The sequence below is a fragment of the Balearica regulorum genome, chromosome 17 (genome assembly GCF_011004875.1).
Source record: "Balearica regulorum gibbericeps isolate bBalReg1 chromosome 17, bBalReg1.pri, whole genome shotgun sequence".
NCBI lineage: Eukaryota > Metazoa > Chordata > Aves > Gruiformes > Gruidae > Balearica > Balearica regulorum.
The window spans coordinates 5,560,068-5,583,998 of NC_046200.1; the positions used below are offsets into that span (position 1 = coordinate 5,560,068).

At 38.9% G+C, this 23,931-nt stretch overlaps 1 protein-coding gene across 2 annotated transcripts in view; it reads left to right on the top strand.

Annotated features, from left to right (window-relative positions):
• Positions 1 to 23,931, top strand: part of TMEM132C (transmembrane protein 132C) — a 220,920-nt gene that overhangs the window by 165,984 nt on the left and 31,005 nt on the right. For both annotated transcript variants that reach the window (XM_075769557.1, XM_075769559.1), the window contains one exon: positions 23,612 to 23,755. In XM_075769557.1, the coding sequence (XP_075625672.1) occupies positions 23,612 to 23,755 (144 nt within the window). The remainder of the gene's footprint in view (positions 1 to 23,611; positions 23,756 to 23,931) is intronic.

Sequence of the window (23,931 nt, forward strand, 5' to 3'; positions counted from 1 at the left end):
CTTCTCCACAGTGGGATGGGGAGAGATTTGGGGGAAAAAGAAAGGTAAAACTCGTGGGTTGAGATAAAGACAGTTTAATAGGACTGAAAAGGAAGATAACATCAACAACAATAATAATAACAACGATAAAAGAATATACAAAAGCACAGCACAATTGCTCACTCCCAGCTAGTTCCCAAGCCGCGGTCACACCCCTGGCCAGTTTCCCCCAAGTTACATGCTGAGCATGACGTCATATGGTATGGAATATCCCTTTGGCCAGTTGGGGTCAGCTGTCCTGGCCGTGTTCCCTCCCAGCTCCTTGTGCACCCCCAGCCTCCCCGCTGGCAGGGCAGTGTGAGAAGATGAAAAGTCCTTGCCTTGGTGTAAACATTGCCTAGCAACAACCAGAATATTGGTGTGTTATCAACAATATTCTCATCCTAAATCCAAAACACTATACCTGCTACTAGGAAGAAAATTAACTCTATTGCAGCTGAAACAAGGACAGAGGTAAGTATATTTTTTTCCTGAGCTCAGAAGTTAATCAATCTGACTAATTTTGGAGGACATTTCACCCTTCAAGGTATTTAGAGAAAAAAATGAGACTGAAAAGTTAGAAAAATGTAATTCTACCTGGTTCCGTTACTTTCCAACTCTCACGTACCAGAATTTTAGTTAAGTGGGAAGTGATGCATCAAAAATAGATCCCAGTCAGACCTATATAGTATTCTCACTACCAAACTCTTGAGTATAGCACTTCATGCAACCATCTACTGACTATATCTTTCATGCAGGCTGTATGAGATTTTATATGTCTCACTGAAAGTATGATATTTAATTTATATATTTCCATCATTGGATAGCTATAATTAACTGAGGCAAGATTTGTAAAGAGGTAATGTCATTTATTAGACCATCTGATACAGATGGAGAAAGATAGATACTCTTTCAGGCACATAATCCCTCATTCATATCTCTTGACTCACTTAAATCACAACAGCTGCAAAATGCTACAGAAACTGGGGACTGTAAAATTCATCAAGTAGGAGAGTTAAATAAGAAAATAGAAAGATTTCTTAAGGCAAACCAGAAAATATATCCCACTGTGTGCTGACAGGAAAAATCTACCCAAAAGATTTAATCTTCCAGTAGAGAAAATCTACTGTCTGAGTTGTGCCCTATTCTGGCATTTTTTATTTCATGTTACTTGTTGCAGGATCAATTAGGAAAGTGCTTTCATAGGAGCTTAATTAATTATCTGCTAAGCTGCTTTTGAAAACCTCCTCAGTTAATCACAAGTAACCTCAGAACTTGCCAATTAAGGTGTACAAGGTTGTTTAACTTACTTTCCACATTTCCCTCAAACTTCTAGCCTGTCATGAGCAAATGCAGCCAACTATATTGGTTTTGCCAGTTGACTAGATTAAAAAACAAACCCAAAATTGTTCACATTTGTAGCATGCGCACACACACAAATCCCACTGAAGAAGTCAATATGTTTGCGTTCAACATGAGACCATATTTTGGGAAATTTAGTAAGAGATTTATTTTCATGCTTTAAATGGATAATACATATTTGTAATACTATTCAGTTTGCTTTGGGATAGAACAAGATAGAAGATGTGTATAAGTTCATTGTTTGATGCCAGTATGGCACATTAATATTAAACGAGAACTTCTTCATGGGAGCAAGATGGGGAATCAATGGTTTAATATTTATTCAAGACCATCTGGGTCCCTGTATATAGAACTGAAGTAGTAGTCCTTCAGCAGCAGGATAAACTCCCTCTGAATTAGTTTATCTCCAACTGTGACTTGCATGAAATCCAGGTATGTAAAGTGCTGAAGCATAAACTCCCTCAGGATTCTGTTCTGAGAGTTCCAGTCTGAATTTACCCCAAAAGACGTACATGACCATGGGAAGCCATGCAACTTGCTCATCCGTGCATATTTCCTCTTTAAAATAACACTGATACCAAATTTTCAATGGGTCTTTCAGGCTTCATTCATCAGGCTCTATAATCCATTGATAACTGCTTACAAGCAAATCAAAGTTGGAACAGCTCTCAGACATTTCTTAAAGGTTGTTGCTGCTGTTTCATACCTCACGTGCCCAGAAGTTTGCCTGTTCTCCCCAGCTGTATCAGCGGGTCTAACAGAAGATACAGTCTGTCTCTACTTGTCCTGCCTTTCTACTGATGTAAACTGCATCTTTTCCTTGTGTAATAGCATCCTGTGAACTGCTGGTTAATCCAAGTTCAGATTTTTTATGTAGAGTATCCTGACGAACCCAGCAACAACGTGTAACTGAGATTCTCCTTGGCTTCTCATTAGGCAGTACAGTTCCAGGCATACTTTTTGCTCAGCAGTAAGTTGTTTCAGCAGGAAATGCTTGGTTTGTGTGTACCTTCCTTTACATTTAGAACTCAATGTATTGACAGTTCTGCTGCAGAAGTGAATTAACATCTCAGATGCAGAGCTGTGACTCAGCCAAAACCACTTTTTGACATTTTTCTGCATGCTCATTAACTTGCTTTCCATTAAAACACAGGTGATTGAAAATTTAGCTCCCAAAGCAATGTTTGTTTTGTATACACATTTATGTATGACATTCCCTAAGGTAAAGATGTTTTAAGGTATTTCATTGTAATGAAATCCCTGTAATACCATTTTAAAATATGGGCCTAACTAAATAGAGTTTTCATCTCTGCACAGTCTGTGACTTCACACCATAATGCTCTATCTGTTCCAAGTTCACAGAAGTGCAGAATTCTCACTCCTGTTAATCTTTGAGTCTTGAATGAAGTAGGGGGCAACAGGCACTGAGGAGCTTTCCAGAAGATAAAATCTGTGGCCATATAAGCACATCCATGTCCTGATTTAATTATCAGAAACAAATGAACAGATAATCTACATATCAAACTTTTCAGCTGACAGGTATTGTCTCAGATAATTTAATTATGAATCACATCAAATTAACACTGTGAGTTGAAGGAAATTTATTTGCTGTAAAACTATCCTATTACTATTAGTAATACTAAATGGGACAACTTAAATCAACTGTGAAGCCCTAAATAATATCATGAAGTCAAGAGTTTTTAGAGTTTAGTTATAGGACTGAGTGCTCTGCATGAACCAGAGTTACAATCTTCTGATCTTAAGGGAGAAGCAGTAACTGAGATCACTTATATGCCTACAGTTTCCATCATGGCAGTTTATAATTGTTTAAATGAGGATAGCATTCCTTCCTTTAGATTTATGGTGGATGTAACTTCACTAAAGTTTGTGTCATTGGTCTATATTTATACCAGATGAACTCAGGAGCCTGCTTATAAATTGGCCGTGTCACCTAGTGCACTAGCAATGCATATTGATTAATCTTATCTGTTAAGAATTGGCTTTTTTGTTGTCTGACCATCAGGAAACAAAAGCAAAAAAAGGATTAACTGTTGTTCATTGATCTTAAATTGGTCAGAAGATGAAGACAACATAAAGAATTCAAAATGGCCCAATTTAACAGTGCCTTTTTAAGTCCTAGTCATTATTTCTACAACCCCTGCACTTTTGCATCTAGCTTCTGTTTTCCTTTTCTTTACTACAATCACATTCAGTCCTACCTTTTGCAGGAAATGAGAATGGATCAATAAGGCTATCTTTGCTGCCTGGAATTAATTTTTCCATTGGATCGAGTTGTATGTCATTTTCTATGCAGCACAACAGTATGTATAATTTCCTCTTCCAGTATCCCTCATATCTGACAATGTTATTGAATGGATTACTTTGAGATTTTTAAGATGCTGAGGAGAGATGGGGTCAGCTAGCTTCCAGATTTTTAAAGATGCTTGCCATATAGAGAACTTGTGGGTTTCTCTGCTAATTTTCCTGACTGTAGTAGAGAGATATTAATGAGGCTTAATATATATGCTTCTCAGCCTTGACAGGAGAGAAATCCTGCCAACCAAATGACAAATTGCAGAACAATGAGAATGTGCAGTGAGACATCCAGTGACTCAATTCTTGAATGCTTGGTGTTGTGGCTCCCCTTGAAGGGGTGTTTCTCACAGCACTAAATGCTGCATAGACAAATGACAGGCAAGTCAGAATCCTTAGAAACTTCTCAGTCCACAAGCCAAACTGGTGAAAGTCAAGGTGGTGGTCAAGGTTGGAGGAAACTGAACTCCACGAATGGGAAAAGAGGGACAGCGCAGCTGACACCGGGACATAGGATCACACTTTTGTCCTAACATAGCAGGCATAGGGATTCGAGATCCCCCAGCCAGTCCGTGCTTGGTGTCGATCACTTGTACATGTTAGAAAAGTGCTGTCACGGGCTCTTTCTTCTGACAGCGTGGCACAGTGCAGGGCTGCATGGAGACAGCCAGGTGCTTCTGCAGTGATTCTCAGCACTGCAAGTTAGCCTGAGTCGAGCCCACATTCTGCTGCAGATAACGTTGGTATTGGTTCATGGCACTGCATTGTGTAACGTGAAGTCTGGAGATTCTTTTGTTCTTGTGATTAATTGGGCAGGATTTTGGAACTGCTTTAAGTATTGGCTCAGATTTGTGATACTGCTCCATCAGAAGAAGACATCTTAAATAACAGTTTATATTTTAAATGACAGCTGATTAAAATTCTGATTGTTTAACATAACCACAAAAGCAATTTCACAGCTGCCACACACATGTGAGCAGAGACCATGCAGAGGCATTGTAATGAGCCAGCAGAAAGTGAGCTCTGGACCCAGATGATCGTGCTTGAGAAGGACATTCCAGGGCTGTGTACTTTGATGCTGTAGCTGCTAAAGACTGTCGTCACCCTATGTGCCCTCAACTGCTGCTTTCACTGCCAGATCAGATGGAGGAGGGCACAGAAGCACTTCTCAGCAGGAGCAGGAGACCAATTTCAGAGGCTGATATTCTGCACAAGTTTGCATCTGAAACAGAACTGGAATTTAAAGGTAGAGAAGTTATTAATTTGTAAGACTGTAGTATGTGTTAAGCAATTCAGACTTTGACTAGAGTTCACCAATGGCCAGCGATGGGAGGCAAAGGCTTTGCCCGATTCTGAATCTCCTGCAGCACTGCACTTCTGCTGCAAAGGATTTGAAAGAAATGGAAAGGGACATAGAAGAGCGTTGCATGAGTTTGTTCGTGAGGTGCTGGCAGAGCTGGAAGGGGAATTGAACTCAGCAGTCTCGATTGCTAGATTATGCCCTCTCCTGTGGGAGTTAATATACCAGTTTTCATCTAAACTAGTGCTCTCTCATTAGCTTTAGCTAACAGTCTGTTGTCTTAACTGATAAGTGCAGGTACAGGCACTGCCCCAACTTATTGCAGACGACAAACTCTGGAGAGTAAATGGTCTCCACCTTCTCATGCTGTCACTTAAAAGAGATGCCAGGCTAAACAGTGACAGCCAGAGCAGACCAGGTATGTTTGCAAACACAGCAGTTGCTCAGCCAGCTTGAGCATTAAGTTACCTGTGACCCATACTGAAAAAATCAGGAACAATTTCTCTTAATTGGTGACTTCTACTGATAATTTTGATCTGTAAAGAGAGTTTTAATATTTCTGGGGAATACCTCATTTTTTACAATCAGGTGAAATACTCACCTAGCAGAATTATGAATTGTTTAGGCTGGACTCTAATTAATGAGGTCCGGAGGTGCTCCAGCTTGGACAGTGAGAATATCTAGACAACAAGGAGATGCTTTACTATAATGGAAGATAATGAGTAATGGGGAAAAAAACTCACCAGGACTTTTATAAGCCTCAGGGTTATAATGAGCTACCCTAAGCATTAAAAAACCCAGCTACTTTTCACCTTCAGTTTGCTATTAGATGCATATTTGCCTTACCCTGCTTTCAGTTTACAGTTCATTATCCAGCCAGGCTCTCAGCACTGAGGATGTTGGTCATGGAATTCATTAGGAATCTGTACTTCAAACTCAGTAGTTCTGCTTGAGGGAGATAAAACACTAAAACCTAGGACAGAGTTCAGAACAGTCCTGGGGAGAAAGCTAGCACCGTGCTTCTGGCTCTTTGCCTATCTGTGCAGCACCTGCTATGAAGACGTGGGGAGCAGCAGCGGCGATGGGATTTGATCTATTCATAATCCCAGTATCAAAAGGCTACCAAGACCACACCAAAGCTTGGGCTACTAACAGAACCTGCTTTGCTCGGCTAGAGAGGCTGTACGCAAAGGTCTTTCTGCAATGGCCGAGCTCTCCAGATTGATGCACATATGCTAGGTGAATTAACAGACCAGAAGTTCTTCGCTGTGGCAGTGGCCCCATTGCTGTGGTGTGCGCTTCAGACCATAGTCAGGCTGCAGGGCCTGGCACTGTAAGTCGGCATAGACAGACAGTGGACCTATCAAGAATGTTTTTCCCCTCAGAAACAAATCATAACTAATATTTAAAGCACCAGCACCATAGCATGAGCATCGGCAAGCCAGCACGCTGGTGAGAGAGGGAATTTCAGCAAGCAAATGAAAACAAAAGTAACACTGACATTAATTTTAATCAAGTCCTAGTCATCTGATTTGTCCTCTGTATTTTTTTCTCTGGCAAAGCTGATTGTCTTTCTGCAAGATTTGTTACTTCACAGAACAATAATATAGGCTGTAATGATGTAATTTATTGCTGCAATTTGCTTTTGGAAATCCTCTATTAGTGAAAAATAGCAACAGTGCAGTTTTATTAATTACAGTAGTTGAATATTGAATGCTGACTGTCACTATCAGGATTAGTGGCTGTGTTGTACTCTGCTCTCTGAGGCCCTATAGGACCAAAGTTATGCATGTTTTAGAGGTTGTGAAATGAGTATTTTGATTAAAGTAAATAAGTATTAAAAAAAAATAATAAATTCAAGTTCACTGGGGAGTTTGAGAAAATGATAGAGGGAAATATTAGCCTGTAAATTCAGTATTGAAAAACACACCAGTGTGTTACTGCACCACATAATGTGCCTACGTACAGTGTGGTTCCGCAGCATAGCCCATTTATCTATACCTTCTACCCCCAAACTACTTCTGACAGTTCAAACCTTCAGGTTCATTATTGAGTTTTACTCTCAATATACCATTCCAGGGAGAACTACTTTATCTCTTTTTTTTCTTTTTTCTTTAATGTGGAAATTTTTTACCTTGGCATTGCACTTTTATTTTCATTTGCATAAACCAGATTTTACCAGGATGTAGCTGGGGAAAAAGCATGTGGACAAAATCACCTTGTGTGATTTAAAGGTGAATTCTCTTCCTATTGCCTTCTGAAACAGTGCACAATTGAGTGAAATCCACAAGGTTTGCTATAACCTCTTTGTGATCTTGAGTTTTCATTTTGGAGAGCTAACAGAAGGTAGAAGGCCTCCTGCTGCATATATTATGTCAGCAGCAGAAACCAAAGCGATCAGTCTAAGACCTGGATGTACTTTGAAATCATTTTGTATAGGGTACTACGTGCCTGTGTGCCAGTACCAAGAAGCTTTTATATGGCTTGAAACTTCGATTGAGCCAGTGGAGAAGACTATGTTTTAGATTCTGGATCTGGGACAAAATGTCAATTGCAAGCATTGAAAAGCAGTGACTAACGGTGGAGCTGCCAGCTGGCAGGAGATATCCTGCGGCATATGTTTTAAGAATGCCTGGAAGCTTCAGGAGTGAGCTTGGTATGGTAATAAATAAGTCATTCGAGACTCGGTAATTCCTCCTCACTGCCCTTACCTCTTTCAAATTATGGACTACTCATTAAGCACTGGAGACTCTGATATGCAAAAATAGGAATTCTCTGATGGACTGGGAGTCACGTCTGGAGTCAGTTCTGCCTCTTTTGGCTCTTTGGCAATGCTCAGCACCGCAGCAGTTTACTCATCTTTAAAATGGACACAGTAGTTAATATTTCCAACGTTATGATGTAAGTAGTTGCCTTGCAGGATCATTCTGTACTGCTGATTCTTTATAAAGGAAAATTCCCTGCTTAAACATGAATTTGAGTCTCCGCTACTTAGTACTGGCAATGTTGTTCTAATCCTGAAGAGTAAAACTATAAGTGGAGCAAGGTTTGTGGCTAGAGGTAATGTCTTTTATTAGGCCATCCAACAGAGTTAGAAAAAACAGACAAGCTTTCCAGCACAAAAATCTTTTTTCAAGCCTGTTTCAGTGCTGTAAGTTGTTGGTGAGAGCTCAAATAAAGGTAATAGTCACTGTGGTTGCTTCAGGTTATATTAACAAATAAAATACTGCTTTAAACAAATGGATTTGATCCCTCTGTCCTTCATATTACTGACTTCTACAATGGTCATAGCAACCTATTTCAAGGATGCTTCTCTAGCCAGCATGATCTTGCAAAGCAACCCCTGAAGGTAAACCATATTTTTGCTTGAATAAGGAAGAAATAATTCAATCTGTGATTATACATTATATATTTATTTTGCTTCCTTCTACCTATATGCTGGTTTTAGTTCCTATATATTATAAGACCCACTAGTCTGTTAGACATGTGTCTGGTCAATAATTTAATTTTCCTGTGTCACTTTCTCTCATCTTTTTAACTGTACTAAGTTTCTGATGTCTGCACAGTATCTACTCTCATTAATGCAATAATCTTGTTCCTGCCCTTTGTGTGCTTCACTTATGTGGACCTGCTATGAAGTCAGTGAAATCAATAAACTATTTGCAAAGGAAAAATAATCTAGGGGCAAGGATAGGAAATAATAATGAGAATTTTCTACATTTTTATTACTACTTTTTCATAGGAGTTTCATAAGAATCTTTATTGTGTCTTTGTTACATATTTTGCTTATTGAAAATTAATGCTGTACAGCCAAAATAAGAAAAGAGCAAGCAGAAATTTTCTCTTGCTGATTTCACAATAGACTAAATTAAATTGAAATAATTTAGCAGAAGCTGCCTGCCTCACTTCCACTCTGGTTTAAATAGAGTACTGACATCCACAAACTTGAGCCAAGTGTTCATGTGCTCTCCATGGCCAAAAATTGGGAACCTGAAGAAACTCGTAGAAGATGGATACTGCCTATTAAAGGGAGAAAGTAACTCATTAATAATCCATGACATATTAATCTACACAAATAAAACAAGTTCACAACCCTTCACAGTGGCCATAGAAATCATCCATGTATCATGCAGTACCCCAGTTACTTAAATCAAGAAATTGTCCTTGGGACTTAATCCTTAAAGTCCATAAAGCCTTTAAGTTGCTTTACCCCAGCTATAGAGTGCATGCCACCCCACACCGTGATCAGTACCCTTCCGCTCCCTTGAAACAATCAGGCTAGATAAGATTTTACCTCAGTTATCCAAACTGAACAGTTTATTCATCATCAGTTTGGCTTGTAATACTGTATGAAACTTGGTTTATATCAGCAGAATCTGGGGGCACCAACTGAAATTCCAGGAGTGAGTTATAGTAGGTACCATATTTTCATTGACTGTAAAAGAATTTCTACTTCCACTGTAAAAGAATGGAGTAAGGAGAGTAGCCCCTCTGTAAATGGGGAGCTGAAGCACAAAGGCGGCAGATTGGAAACTTAACTTCCACAAGTTAATTCAAGGAGAAGAAAGGAGGAGGTGATCCAGGTCTAGTACCATTAAAGATGCCGTAGAGTCTGAGTCATCCATCCAGGACTACCAAGTATGGCACAGGACCTACAGGTGATCCCTGCACCTCTGGAAGAGCATCTGGAGGCCAGGCATGATACCTAAGAGCATGTAAATGGCACTCTGCTCTTAGGCACTTCAGTGTTTTCCCAGAGCTGCAAATGATGAATTGGATCTGTTTGAAGCATGTCCCCAAAAATGCCGTCTTTTTTTGTGTGTCTGTAATTACGTGAATATCTTCAGTGTATAGTTTATTTTATCAAACTATACTTCCCTGACACCTTTGCCTGCTACTGCTGAACAATACAGCACTACAAACTGAAGCAAATAAAAAGTGTACAGAAGTATTTGTAAATGTCAGACCCTCACTGTAAGGCTTCTTTAAGCTGTTCTTGACTCTCATCATTCAGAAACCATGTTTACATTTCCATCTTTGCTGCCCAGCATGACTTTGTGCTGCTGTTACACGGAATGTCTCTATGGGCTTCACCCATGTCAACGACGCTGCTGGTTTCATATCAACCACGGTGAACATCTGCAACATGTTAAGGGATAAACTCACAACAGCAAAAGTATAACTATGATCCAGATCGTCACTAAGTGGTGGGAAATCCCTTGTCCCTGTCATATCTTATTAGCATAACAGCTAATTAAATCAATCCGTTTTGGAGTAGGACCCCAGTCCTTCAGGTGGAAGTCAGTGGGGGTTAATAGAAGTGCTTGGGTATGACTAAAGGAAAGCACAGTAGGGAGGACTCTGCAGGTTTTATTCCATAACGCTTGATAGGATGGACCTTGGCTTTACTGAAGCCACTGGCAAAATTACTGTTGATTTTGGTGGGGTCAGGTTTTAAAAATTATGTTTGCAAAATATTTACAGTAAGAAATATCTGAGGTAGAAATGTGTTAATATGTAAAATAAAAGGCACTGCCTCTGCCTGTAATCAAGTATGTGGCTTCTATTAACACAGAATGCCTCATAATCATGTTTCCATTATAGTTGTGTATGTATTTGTATGCATATAGATTACTCGCACATATATATGTAGCATGTAATGGTGTGTGCATCCATGCATGTGTCCTAATATGCTTGTATATTTTCAGTCTGCAACTGTGTATTGATTACAGCTATCACAGCAGTATTATTATAGATATATAGCCAACTATATAACAGGGCCGCAGGTTTAATTGAAATGAACATGGGAAGAATTTCAAATTGCTAATGAAAATTGCCTTTTTACTACCAGCTATATTCCCACGGTCGTCACAGGCTGGAGACATCGGCAGAGCTGTTCTGGTTCTGCTTAATGGTGAAGCAAACTCCATTTAACTGGGGGTCCATTTCCAAATAACTTCCTCAGACTCGTAAAAAAGGAAAGTAAATGACTGACAGATCTTGAGCCCAGAAAATGCCCGTAAATTGACAAATTTCACATATTAGTCTTTTTGCAACAAAAGAGAACTGTAAGCCATGAAATTATTTCAGCAAGAAGATATTATATAGCTCCGTCCATGGCTGCTTAAGCATCCATGAACTATTCCATTATAAGATCACCAGGTGGCTATTGCCTTTCTCTCCCATTCAGGCTTTACCAATATTCCCACTCCCATCTGTGATAAACTTAATAGGACCATTCAGCAATGGAGAAAACACGAGAGGTGTTCATCATAGCCGAAGGCTTTCTCGGACAATTATTCCTTAGATGTTTGAGTAAATGAAAAGCTATTTTTGTGATTAGAAAGGAGAGAATGTGTTTCAGTTTCTGCAGCCTTTTTATTGGCATAACTTTTGGAATCCGTAACAAATATTTATCCTTTCCTGTGAATGTTGTAAGTAGCTACAGTCACTGAACTAATGCTCATAATATGTTTCTCTCCACTCTGTTTTCCAAGCACGGGGCTACTCTTCTAAGAGTGCTTGTTAGATAAAAAATTATACGTATGAGTACGTATTGTAGATGTTGTCATAAGTCTACTATGGATGAAATATGTATAATTTATGCACTGTATATAAACATATAAAACCATAAGTTTTCAAGAGAACTTAGGACACTTTATTGCTTGTATTCATCAAGTGTAAGTGTATTCATAAGTATCTGTAAAGTATACTTATATCCATAAGTAGCAATGCTCTGAAACAACAACAGCGAAGGTTCTCAAGTATGTCGATCTCAGAATAAGGGCTTTTAACCTGTCACTTCACAGCTTTTCAGCTGTTTGCATTTTCTACGCTCAAAATAACCAATAATGATGCTGGAGTTGGAATATCTCAGGTAATCACTCACATTTCAACCCACAACTACAATTTTTTCTCTCTAGATAATGTGTTTCCTATGTAAGTGCTTTCATTTCTAAGGCAATTTAACAAAATTCTGAAAGTAAGGAATGAAATTTCACAGAGAGGAGCAGGTAGTTTCCTGTGTTACACATAGGCATCTTTTTTAAAAATCAAGGGTTTTGTTTCACTTATGTCTAATATAGAGAAATAAAATGTGGGCTTCAGCTTCCCATCTCCTGCAGTTGTCCTTAAAACTTATTCTACTTTTTAAGTGGTTCCAGAATCCTTTCCTTTGAAGTCATTTTCAGTTACAAACTCTTCCTCCACGCAGCAGGAAATACCATTTTTCTTTGAAAATATATATTGGCCACTGGATCCTGACATATCTGTTCTAGTCAACAGAAAACACAGACAACTTTAGCATAATACTTGTCTTTTTAGTGAGCTGCACCTAATTGAATTTAGTGTCGCAGCTCCTACAAAACAGAGGGGCCCCCAGCCAGAGGCTCAGTCACTGTTGATACACATTGATTATGATAGACACTTGAAAAAGACAAACGATACACATTTACAGCTTTTAAGATGGTAAAGGAAGACACAATCAAGCATGAAAATGTTCAGTTGGTTTTATTTCATGTCCTTATTAATTTGCATTTTCTGTCACCTAGGGGGTTAGCTTATCTAATGAGATCATCTTGTCAGAGTAATTTAGGGTGGTAGGGAAGGTTTGAAGTTCTTTCTTGAGAACTTCATTCGTCAAAAAAAAGTGTTGAATGCAAGTGTAATACATTGTCATGTGTGAGCTAAGCATGTTACTCTGCCTGATTCAAGCAGTGTAGCAGTTCTTGTGACAGGTGGAAGGAAGGCGTTCTGTACGCGGTTGTCTGCCGTCTTGGGGAAATCTGTCTGACATCTCTGTCCTTACAGAAGGGATGCTGGTTGTTGCTGCTGGAGGGAATGCCTCTCCAACATACTTGGTAATTAGGCACTTTGATCCCTCACAATTTAGGTATCTGCATCTTCTAAGCTTCTCCAAGGATACAGATTCGCCAAGGAGCCAAGTAATCATTGCTTTAACCAAATCCATGCTTTCTGTGGGAAAAGGACCATACGTTTCTCATTCCACTTTTCTTCATGTTAGGTAAAGACAGGTTTTAAGATAAAACAATACAGAGATTTTATATATAAAAAAAATGAAAGAGCCATAAGGGATCACATCAAGATCCATTTAGTGAAAGTGGTATTTGGGGATCCATACTTTATAAATAATTTGGGGGTTTTGTTGTTGTCATTTTGATATAACATTGGGGCTATATATTTCCTCAAATATTATTGAAAATAAAATGGAAAGAAAACAGGAACACGTCAGTATTTTTGAAGTATTTTATTCAGCAAGAAAACCAAAACCAAACTGTGTCAGATGGTGTGGGAATGATTTTTCTCATTCCTAGATCTGTTCAGAAAACAAGAATCAGTTATTCACTGAGATATGCTGAGAATCAGTTGATCTGGTTGCTCTTTTTTCCTCCTTGGTGTAGAAACAGTCTCTTATTATAGTCACTGCTCAGCACATTGACATCCAGCTATCATGTGGAGCCAGAATGGGGTTACTTTTATGCAAATAATGAATACAAGTAGCATCGATATTCAGGCAATGGAACTTTACTGGTAGAAATACTAATGGAAGCGCTTGGATTCTGATTCCACAAGGGAGAGGACGTAAGATTTCTTGGTTAGTCTCAGTGCCTGTGGCAAACTATTCCTGCTCCAAAATCAAGTTTTGAATTGGCATTGTGAACTATATATGATAAACTTAGTCTAACAAATACAATAAAGTAAATATTTACTTCTGAAACAAATTTGTTAAATTAGAATTTGATTCTCAGTTGTTCACAAGTGGAAGAAGTGACAGGACCTTCAGAGGCGTTCTCCCTTTCTGGACCTACTGGCTAATAAGGTTTCTTCATTCCACCTAGTTTCAAACACATTGGAAATGAAGAAGCAAAGACTGGTTATCCCTCTTTAACAGCTCACAGGAAGCTACCTTGTCTGCTAGTATAATTGCTGTTTCCATAAGCTCTGAAGAAAGGGCATTCATTAGCCCGCAGCTTGAAGCAAAATGTTTCTCACTGTCTCTTTTGGAGGGTTCATCCTTATTATAAAACTGTAGCTGTGTCTATTGCATGTTTTTCTGCTAGCCAGAGTACTGGTTATGGACTTTGCACATGGGAACAGTTTATGCTGATAAGATTTTACTTTTTTTATTCAAAATACAAGCAATAAGAAGTGAGATCCTGTTGTCATAATAATCTGGGCAGAGTCCAGACCTCTGCACCTGACCTTAAATCAATGTGTCCTTCCTACCAATACACAGATCTGAGCGATGGCTTTATAACATTTTTCCATCATTTTACATCACTAACTGTAAACAGAACAAAGCAATTAAAGGCATGGTTAATTTTGTTCAGTTGCTTCAGTCTCTTTTTACTTTTTAGAAGAGATGCTTGCTTTTGAGTGATGATAGAATTACATTTAGCAATACAGCCTGCATCTGCTAAATCAAAGTAATCATTGGCCACATTCCCTTTTGCACGTTTGAATGCTAACAGGGTAGATTCACTGCGAGGAAAGTGTGGATTAGTCATCCAAGAATCCAAAGATATTTTTCTGCATCCCTGTCTGTTAATATATTCTATAGTCCCCTTTTCTGTCTGCAGAGCATAATTTATCAGGGCTCAAAAATTCCAGTAGCTGGATATTTGAAAACTGTACAAGCAGGGAAGAAAATGGATCAGTCTGTTGCTAATGTAGGGGGCCAGTAATTGAGATTTATCTCAATATGGAGACTGTAAACAGAAACAAGATAATTGATTAAAAAGTCACTGCATTTGCAGAACGCTGAGTTCCCATTTTGAAAAGACACTTAGATCTTTGTCATAAATTACATGGTTCACAAAAACTACAGGGAAGATTGTGCTGGGCCTGAGACTTTCCCATCCCAGCTGAGTGCCATTTGCTTTCTCTCCTTCTGGCCCCAGGAATCTGCCGCTGTTCTCCTTGGAGTGGTCCAGCCCCAGGAGAAATGCGTGAGGGGCCCCAGCCTAGCCTGTGCACGGATGGGCTTTACCTATGTACTGATGATAGTCAAAGCCACTCTTCTGGGAGGCAAGAAATATGAGTCTGAATCCCTTCCTTACATCCCTGTTCCCACATTTCCTCCATTTACCTTTAAGACTCCTGGAGACCCACAGACATCACGTTGATTGAACTCTTCAAACGAACGTTGTGCATGCTAGGGACAGAACAATGCCAACATCCACTTTGGGTCTTTCCATGGGTGATGTTTTATCTGTGTTTGACTTCTGCATTATTTGTTCTTCAGGGCAGGTATTGTCCTTAATTTTTGTGCCATGTACATTGTTGGCCATTTAACAAAGATTTAATGAAGAGAAGATACCTCACAGTGTTGTCATGTGTCGAAAAGAATTAGCATCCAAAAGAAACTTTGAGATCCTTTGTTCTACTATCCTCGTTAGAAACAGACTGCAGAAATGGCAACTTCTATTGAATAAGTCTGTTTCTTATGTAGATTTTGAATGGCCCAATTTTTCAACACTGTTACTTTGTTCATAAGTGTACATTTTCCTTGGCACTATGGACCTTACAGTCATGGAGTAACCTGGATGCCATCTGGATCCATGTTTGAATACTGAGGGTGCTATTGAGTAAGCAGGTTGTCCCCCTTTGGTTTTACTGCTTAACGGCGTTACCCCATTTCTTTTGCAATGCGATATTATTCTTGAAGTAAAAATCCTCATGTTATAAACTGATGAATGAAGCAGAGCAGGATTTACATGTGATGGGCCAATAGCATTGGAATCAAGGAAAGGAAAAGAGCAAACTAAAGTCCAACCAACAAAATTTGCCCTTCCCCACTGCCTGCCATGGGGAGAACTTGCCTCCGGGAGGTTCTTAATTGTGATGCAAGCTCTTTGGTCTGAAGTCACACTGCTGTTCTTCTGAAGTGTGTGCTAAGAATTTAAAACCAGAATGTCAGCTGCTTTCCCTTCTCAAATATAGTGTCCGTGAATGTGGAGTGTCAGAGAATCCAGTTGGCAGAAAACACAATGTATAATTTACTTTTAATCATGGGATTATGTAGATAAACAGTCTGCTGCCTAACAATGTTATTTTGTTAATCAGCTGTAATCTTAATAGTATTAATAACTCAAATCTACAACCATCGTGTTAGCAGACTCACAAATCAGCATAACAACTGTCTGCAGTGCAGTACAGCTCTGTGCATCACTCTAACTAGGATGCCCTGGAAACTTGTGATGCATAACTTAGTGCTCATCAGTAGACTATTTATGGTGTTTGCAACTGGCGTATGTGGAGTTTACTTTATATCTCCCACATCTCCATCTTCTTCTCTTGTGAATGTATTGCCAAGGTGTCAGTGTCCATCAAGGGTGATGGGCTGAACAATAGTTGGAAGCACAGTACATCTCCTGGAGCTCTCCTGCGTAGGCACTGTCTTCACCGAGTCAAGGGCTGTCAACAGCATGCAAGGGCTTGCTGCTTCCGCCCTTTTTCCATAAGACAAATACTGTTTTGATTTTAAAGTAAACAGTACCCAACTGCCTCTTTTCCACAAACTTTTTCAGGAAACTTTCCTTATAAATTAAAACATAATTGGCTTTTCTCTATCACTCCATCAGGTCTACCGTATAGGTTTGTTACTCATGAGGTAGTGTGTTTGTGTGAGGGAGAAATCTTAATGCTAAGCTATGATTAGCATCATTCTATGGGATTCCACTTACAGAATTCTCAGCCTGTAAACAGGACCATTCTCATGACCTCAGGCTCCCATGGATTTCTCTTGATAACACCATCTAATCGGATTTAGAGTTTAATTAAACAGCTGTCACTTTGCTTCCTCATTCTGCCGCAATTTAATGTTGAATTAGTTCCTAAATTAGTCATGGCTGAATGCTTGCCTTCTTACAATTGAGAGGTTGGATGGTTTGCTCTTCAGCTAAATTCAGGCAACTAAGACTCGTATTCTGTATTCTTGCTCTTTGCACAGAGCTCCCACTGACATCAGTGGAAGTTCCCTGACTGAAATAGGGATGGAATAAAATGTGAGATTCCTGCAGAGTCAACCATAGTGTTACCTAACTTCAAATGACCAAATGTGAGCACACACTTCTTCTCAGCTCTGGCTAGAATACATTAGCTTTCTGGATGTTATTTTCCCTTTCTAAAACAGTACTGGTTTTTCTGGATGCCAGTTCTGCTGAGTTTTCTGTGAGGTAGCACAATGAGTGCAGCTGTGGAAGAAAATGTTTAGACCAACACTACTTCTAGTGGACTTTATTCCAATTAACCCACATGTAACCAAGATAGTTTATGATACTCTGAATGGTAACATCAGCTCCAAGCAGGAAAACTCAGAGACTTCCTGTAGAGTGGTGATGCTTGCATCAAATTCTGTATAATGGTCTCACTGAATGCAGGTCTCAGTGCGATATAACGTAGTGTCTGACTCCCTGCCTGACTCCGATCTCACCATGTTTCTTTGAAATGCCAATTAATTCTTTTCCTGATCTACTGAAATGTAGTGTCAAGATTTGTAACTGTGGTAGCTTCATACAGGCACCCACAGAGGAGTTCCAAACCACTAGGCTGATATAACTCACCAGTTCTAGCCTGTGGCCTTCTTGATTAAATCTATTTTTTTTCCTTTTTTTTTTTCTTTTTCTTCTTTTTTTTTCTTTTTTTTTTTTTTTCTTTTTCAAATCAAGAATGCAGGGAAATGAATGGGAGTATCCTGTTGTCCTAACTACTTGCACTTGAGTCACAACTTATTAAGTGCTCAGCTATAAAGAGGTGTGAAAGCCACCCAGCCCTCTTCCTGTCTTTGTTTATCTGAGGAAGGTGGGATGAACAGAAGTTGTCTCTGCTATGAAGATTTTGTACTGCTCTTGCTGTATGCATATACTAGTAGAGGTGCTTTTCTTTATCTGTTCTAGGTATCAGGTTGTAACCTCAGAGCTTCATTTCCAAAGTCTCTGAAGCATACAGAAGGTTTGTGTAGAGGAGATACAATTCTGTGTCCTTGATGTGGAGTCTGATGGTTCAGGTGCTTTGGAAAAGGTTGGGGTTATGAGCAAGCAAATGTAGTGACCGGTACACAAGATATTGCCTGGGCTGGGGAAGAGTAGATGTTTTGTTAGTGGATAATGAAAATGCTATGTTGAGTAAAGGTAAGTATGCTGTTCTGTTTATGAGAGCTAGCCTGAAGTTAACACTTATCAATAATTTTTTTAAGTAATTTCTTATGCACACAATTCAGTGGTTTACTTTTGAATATCTCCTTTAACTAGACCCTTGTGCCTAACTGCTAGAGTTTTCCTTTAGCTGTTAGAGGAATGAGAAAAAAAGTTCCTTAATGTAACTGTTTGTTAATTAAATGTGTTTAAATATTAGTGATTTCCTTCATTTGCTGTATTCATTGAAGGGATGTCCTGGTAGCAGAAAAGTTCACAGGTAGTTTTTCATACAAGAAATCCAACTCTGTCTCTGCAATATCAGAGTCAGATGTTGTTGGGATTCAGTCATTGCGCTGCACAGACAGGTTGAGGCTTCCAAAGAAGTTCAGAGCTCAAATCTCCCTTCTGTGTCAATGAGAATTATATGTATAGTTCTCCATTTTGACTTTGGAAATGACAGCCCTTGCTATTTTACTTTGTAATACACTTAGAGAAACTTCTTTCCAACCTAGATATTGATGCTTACTTATGACTAATCTTCTTTCTGTTTTTTTTTTCCATTTACTTTACACTACTTTCCCCATTTTTGAATTTAATGGGAACAAGTCCAAACATTACTATCAGATGCTTTCAGTCTTTTGCCACACAAAATAAATTTGATTTTAAAACTTTAGTTGATGCCTGCACAGAAAGTAGATTAGTTCTTGGGGGATTTTAAAAATTAAAGAATGTGGAAATGGCCGAGATATTGTGATTTTGAAAAGCACCTGCATTTTAAATGAGTTCTTAGTCTCTATAAAGGTTTCTTAGTAATCCTGTTTGTGTACTCCCACATTAGCTTGCAAACAGGAGAACATATTGCATTTAAAAAGGAAAAAAAAATCACCACCTATACTAGCTATTGTATTTCCTGTTCTGATGTGAGAACAATTGTTTTCTTAATGTTGCTTGACATAACCTTAAAGATTCAACTACTCTTCCTGCTTATCAGTGGATCATCAAGGGTATTACAGGAGGTGGCAGAATGCAGGGGAAAGAGGTTTGGGTGCTGAATTAGAGCCCCCTTGCCCGTGGTGTGTGTTCAGAGGGCTCAGTATTGCAGAGCAGATAGACAGAGTTATATTTAAGCTCCTTTTATTTTTATGAGTTTCAGTTCAGCTTTTGAAGAGTCTTGGGCCATGGATCCTTTCATACATTATTTAGAGTTTTCTGCCTAACAGCTTGTGTATGGGTGCAGACAATTGGTCAGTTCTCTGTTACATTAAAGCCTTTGGCTTTATTGCAGTAATATAAAGGAAACACAGAGGAGGCAGAAGTTGTGCCATAAGGCTAATCCACATACAGGGATATGGGACAGACATTTTTCTATTTTAGTTCTAAATAATCAAGCTTGATTCTTTGGGGTTTTGTGGGTTTTGGGTTTTTTTTAAATATCACAGTTGAATAGCGTAGGACACTTACAGACTAAGGGAAGTGGCAGATTTTAAAATTGCTTTTAACGTAGTGTGTAATATATTAATTGCTTCTCCTTCAAGATTTCTTAATCTGTGTAGTACCAATGAGTTATGGCTGCTTTCAGTAGAGGTGAAATACGAAGGTTTCCATCTCTACTGAAAGCGGTAGCTAGGTGGCTACCAATTCCTTCCTAATGCTGAGGATCCCTACTGATTGTAATGGTACTAACTGTGAAGCCATTAGATAATATCTACAATATGTTTCCATCCTCTTCATGTGCATCATGAATTTGAACTTCCTGAAGTTCATATTGGGCTACAGAGAAGGGATGTGAAATTTCAGTAGCCCTTTATCATGACAAATGATGCTTTTTACAATTTTTGGGCTAGATGTATCTCTGAAATAATTAATAAAATAAATTCATTCAGATGCACACTACTTTCTTTAATGGAACCATTAGAAAAGGGCAGAAGATTGAGGTTTCTAATTGCTAGTAATGTCCCAGTAGCCAAATAGTCTCTTCTCTCCAGAAAGGTCTTGGGAAATTTGCAAAGGTTTTTTAACCTTTATAATAATGGCTTTATATCAAAGCCATTTAGAATTCAGATACGCCAATAATGACCTATTGGAAAGAGAGAAACAGAAGTGACATTATTATTTAACAATTGGTACATCAGTTCTGTACTACATAGTACAGAAAGCAAGAATATCAGTCACATTTCCCTGCCAGGCTTTCCCATTTTAAAGGTATAGAACATTTTCTTTTGTCTAGTGAAGAAGGATATTGTTTGGGATGAGTGAAGCAGAATATGGTTATTTTGAATACAAGATATATAGATTATTGTGTTTCCATTCTTTCAAAACTGAATGATGACTACTAAGATGTAAGGGTGGAGGGAACCACAAGGGATCATCTGCTCCCTTTCCTTTTCTACCTGACTCAAAGAACTTGTGTTATTTCTGAATGGTGTATAATCTGTTCTTCAAAGATCTGTTAGGCTAGACTGTGCATTTTCTTCTGCTCCAGAAGAATTCTTTATCATTAGTTTTATAATAAAGATTGCCTTAATGTCAGACAAATCTTCTTTGTTGCAGCTTAAGCCCATTACTTCACGCTCTGTCCGTGAACATGGAAAATAGTTTATTCTTACTCATTTTTGGAAGACTTTTATGTATATGGAGACAGTAATAAACTTTCCCCATAACGTTCTCTAGGCTAAACAATCCCAATTCTTTCAGTCATTCCTCACAGATCTTATTTCTTTGACTTATTCTCTTTGTTCTTTTTTTATCTCTTTGCACTTCAAGATTTTTCTTGCAGTACAGTCCTCAAAATTGGATATAGCCGTTTAGCTGAGGCCTTGCTGAGTAGAGTAGGAATACCTCACATCTTACAGGTGATACTCCTCTTGATACAACTTACTGTGGGAGGCTTCTTTGGTTGGTTTGGGTTTGGTTTTTATCCACAGCAGCATGCAATTGCTGACTTACATTCAGTTTGTGATCTACTATAGTCTCCAAATGCTTTTCTGAGAGCAGCTTTTCCTGTTGAATCTTTTCTGTCCTGTATTTATAGGATTAGTTGTTCCTACAGAAAAGAAACAACTTGTATTTAACTTTATTGCATCTCATTTTTGTAAACCCTATCTCCAATATTGGATTTAATCCTGTCCTCTAATGTTCTCATGGTGCTGTTGTGTAGGCGCGGAGCTTAGCTGCAGCCGTAGCTGGCAGTGCGGCAAACGTGATTTATTATGATGCTCCTGGCAGTCTCGCCATCACCCAGCGTAATGCCAGGGCGGAGGAAGCAGCTGGTCTTTTCCTGGTGATACGCAGGGAGTCAGGAGCACAGGATCCTCGTGCGGGTCAGAGTGCCTTGTGGTCTTGTCTGCTGGGCTTCCCACTTCTCTCTCATTTTTCTTAATACTTGACTTCATGTTAAGGTCACTGATTACTCGACACTGCAGGCGTGAGCAAAGCTGAACTGGAGGGAGTTCTAGTGACTCCCAGGCAGTTTGTTGCAAGTTAAACCTGGATGATGAATTTACTCTGCTACTTGTGGCACAAAACTTTCATCGCATTGCGTAATCAGCGCTTTGGTTGTATCTTTTTGGCAGTGGTGCAGGGCTTGTTTCTTCTTTGTTTTGTGTTTATATGATTTTCTGATTTGTCTTGAATTTCATAAATTACCATTAAATGCAAATATGGGTAAATCCCCAAGCCACAGAAAATATTCTATATCTGAAACTCATTTCTATTTATGGCATTTCTCTTCCTCTGAACCTGTCCCTTTAAATTAGATTTCTCTATCAGTAGTACATATCAGTTGCCAAGGAAAAACTGGATCTGAGTAGAATCATTTCAAAGCAGAGCTGAGATAGCCTGAAAAGATGTCCTGTCATTTCCACAAACTCTCTTGCTGCTCCTTTGCCCTGGAGTCCTTAGTTCGCAGTGTTTAACACTCAGAGTCACAAAAAATAAGGCTTTAAGGGATCAAGGCAAAAGATTAATTTCAGAGGACATACAGCACTTGCAGTAGCCAAATACACAGCAGAAAATATGTTGAATCTGTTTTTTGGTGAACCTATGTGGGCTATTCAATGGTTGTTGCTTTGGAAGTCTGCAGACAGAAGAGTACTTGGGTTTGTTACTGAGGGGTTTTTTTTTTCACAAATGTTGAGCTCTGTTCCTTTGCATCTGTTTCTGGATTTATTTATTGCCATGTACTGGTATTTTGATACTTTTGGAAAAAAAAATTCAAGTTTGGGGACAGACGTTAAGCTGCAAAAGCCATGCGTTTCACTACAGCACTCTGTTGTTCAAAAATGCCGGGTACCTGGCAGAATTTATATGGGGGACTGCTGGGGATGGTCTCTACCTTAAAAAAATCAGGAGTTCCCGAGAATGGCCTTAGACTTTCCAATAACGCTATGTATAAATCTGGCTCTGGCTTACTGTGTTGGGTAGCTTTTTTTTCATATATGCCACAGGAATTATTTAGGGTTCTTACTTTTCTAGAACAGTCAACATTCCTTTTATTAAGAGGTTTTTTTTAAGTTTGATGGGATTTCTTATGAGAGCTGTAGGAGGACCTGAGAAATAAGTTGCAAGATGAAAAGAAAATCTGACCTAGATTTAAAACTCACTAAACTGGAATCAAACCCAGTATCAATAGTATCAGTGCCCCATTTTGCTGCTGTTGACATCAGTGGCTGCAGTCCTGACTTTGGTGCGAGGATTTTGCTGAATATTTTATTCACTTTCTAGAATTGGAAGTTGAAAAGTTGGACAAAACTTTGAAGTTCTTCCTACATGGGAATCTTGGGAATACAGTGATGCTGAAACTGTTCAGGAGTTAAAAGAGTTAGCTTAGTCAATTGTGCATTGAAAGGCTTTAATATGCCATGACCCAAGTTCAAACTTCAGATTTCCTTGTTATTTTCCCTGCAGTTAATAGCATCACTAACTCCTTCTGGATTCCTTGCATTGCTTCGTTGGCCATATCAAAGGAAATGAAATAATCTTGAAACAGTTCCAGATACAAAGTTCACAGAGAGGCCCCGTCTTTGCAATGGGCTTAGATTCAAATAGCAATATTTTTACTTTCGAGGCTCTTGCATCCGGTCCCAAACATTGCCAATCAAATCCAGTTTAGGAAAAACTCTGAACTCATGTTTTGAAGGCAAATATTGGGAAAGGCCCCACACTTAAAAAGTAGAAGCTACCTGTGATGTGTTCCTGCCTCAACTGAATTTGGCTGCAGTTGTTTTGCTCACTATTTAACAGTGTGCAATGCAGCTGACTGTGTTTGTTTAGCAGGTAAAATATAATTGGGGTTTTACTATGTTTTACCAAGTTGCACGTATTTGAAGATGAGATTAGATCATTAGCCACTGAGAACTAATGCATCTTTCTTGAGTATAAGTCCAGGTGAAGAGCTGATGCTTGCCTTTTGGAAAGCTCTTTAGTTGTTTCTGAAGAGCACTGTGTTTTGTTTTGTGTACAGGACACGGAAATTCTGAACACTGCAATTCTCACGGGAAAAACAGTAGCAGTGCCCATCAAAGTGGTCTCCATTGAGGAGAACAGTGCTGTGACAGACATCTCTGAATCAGTCGAGTGCAAGTCCTCTGATGAAGACGTCATTAAAGTAAGTTCATGCCATGTATTGGCTTCTGAAATTTTTAATCTTTTTTATACACAAAAGGATAATAGCTAGGAACAAGCACTAAATCAACTCCTGCAAATTAATTGTACTACTGTTTTAAAAGCATAAAGAGAGGGATTTTTAAGAAAATAGCAAATTAGGTGCAACAGTACAGCCAC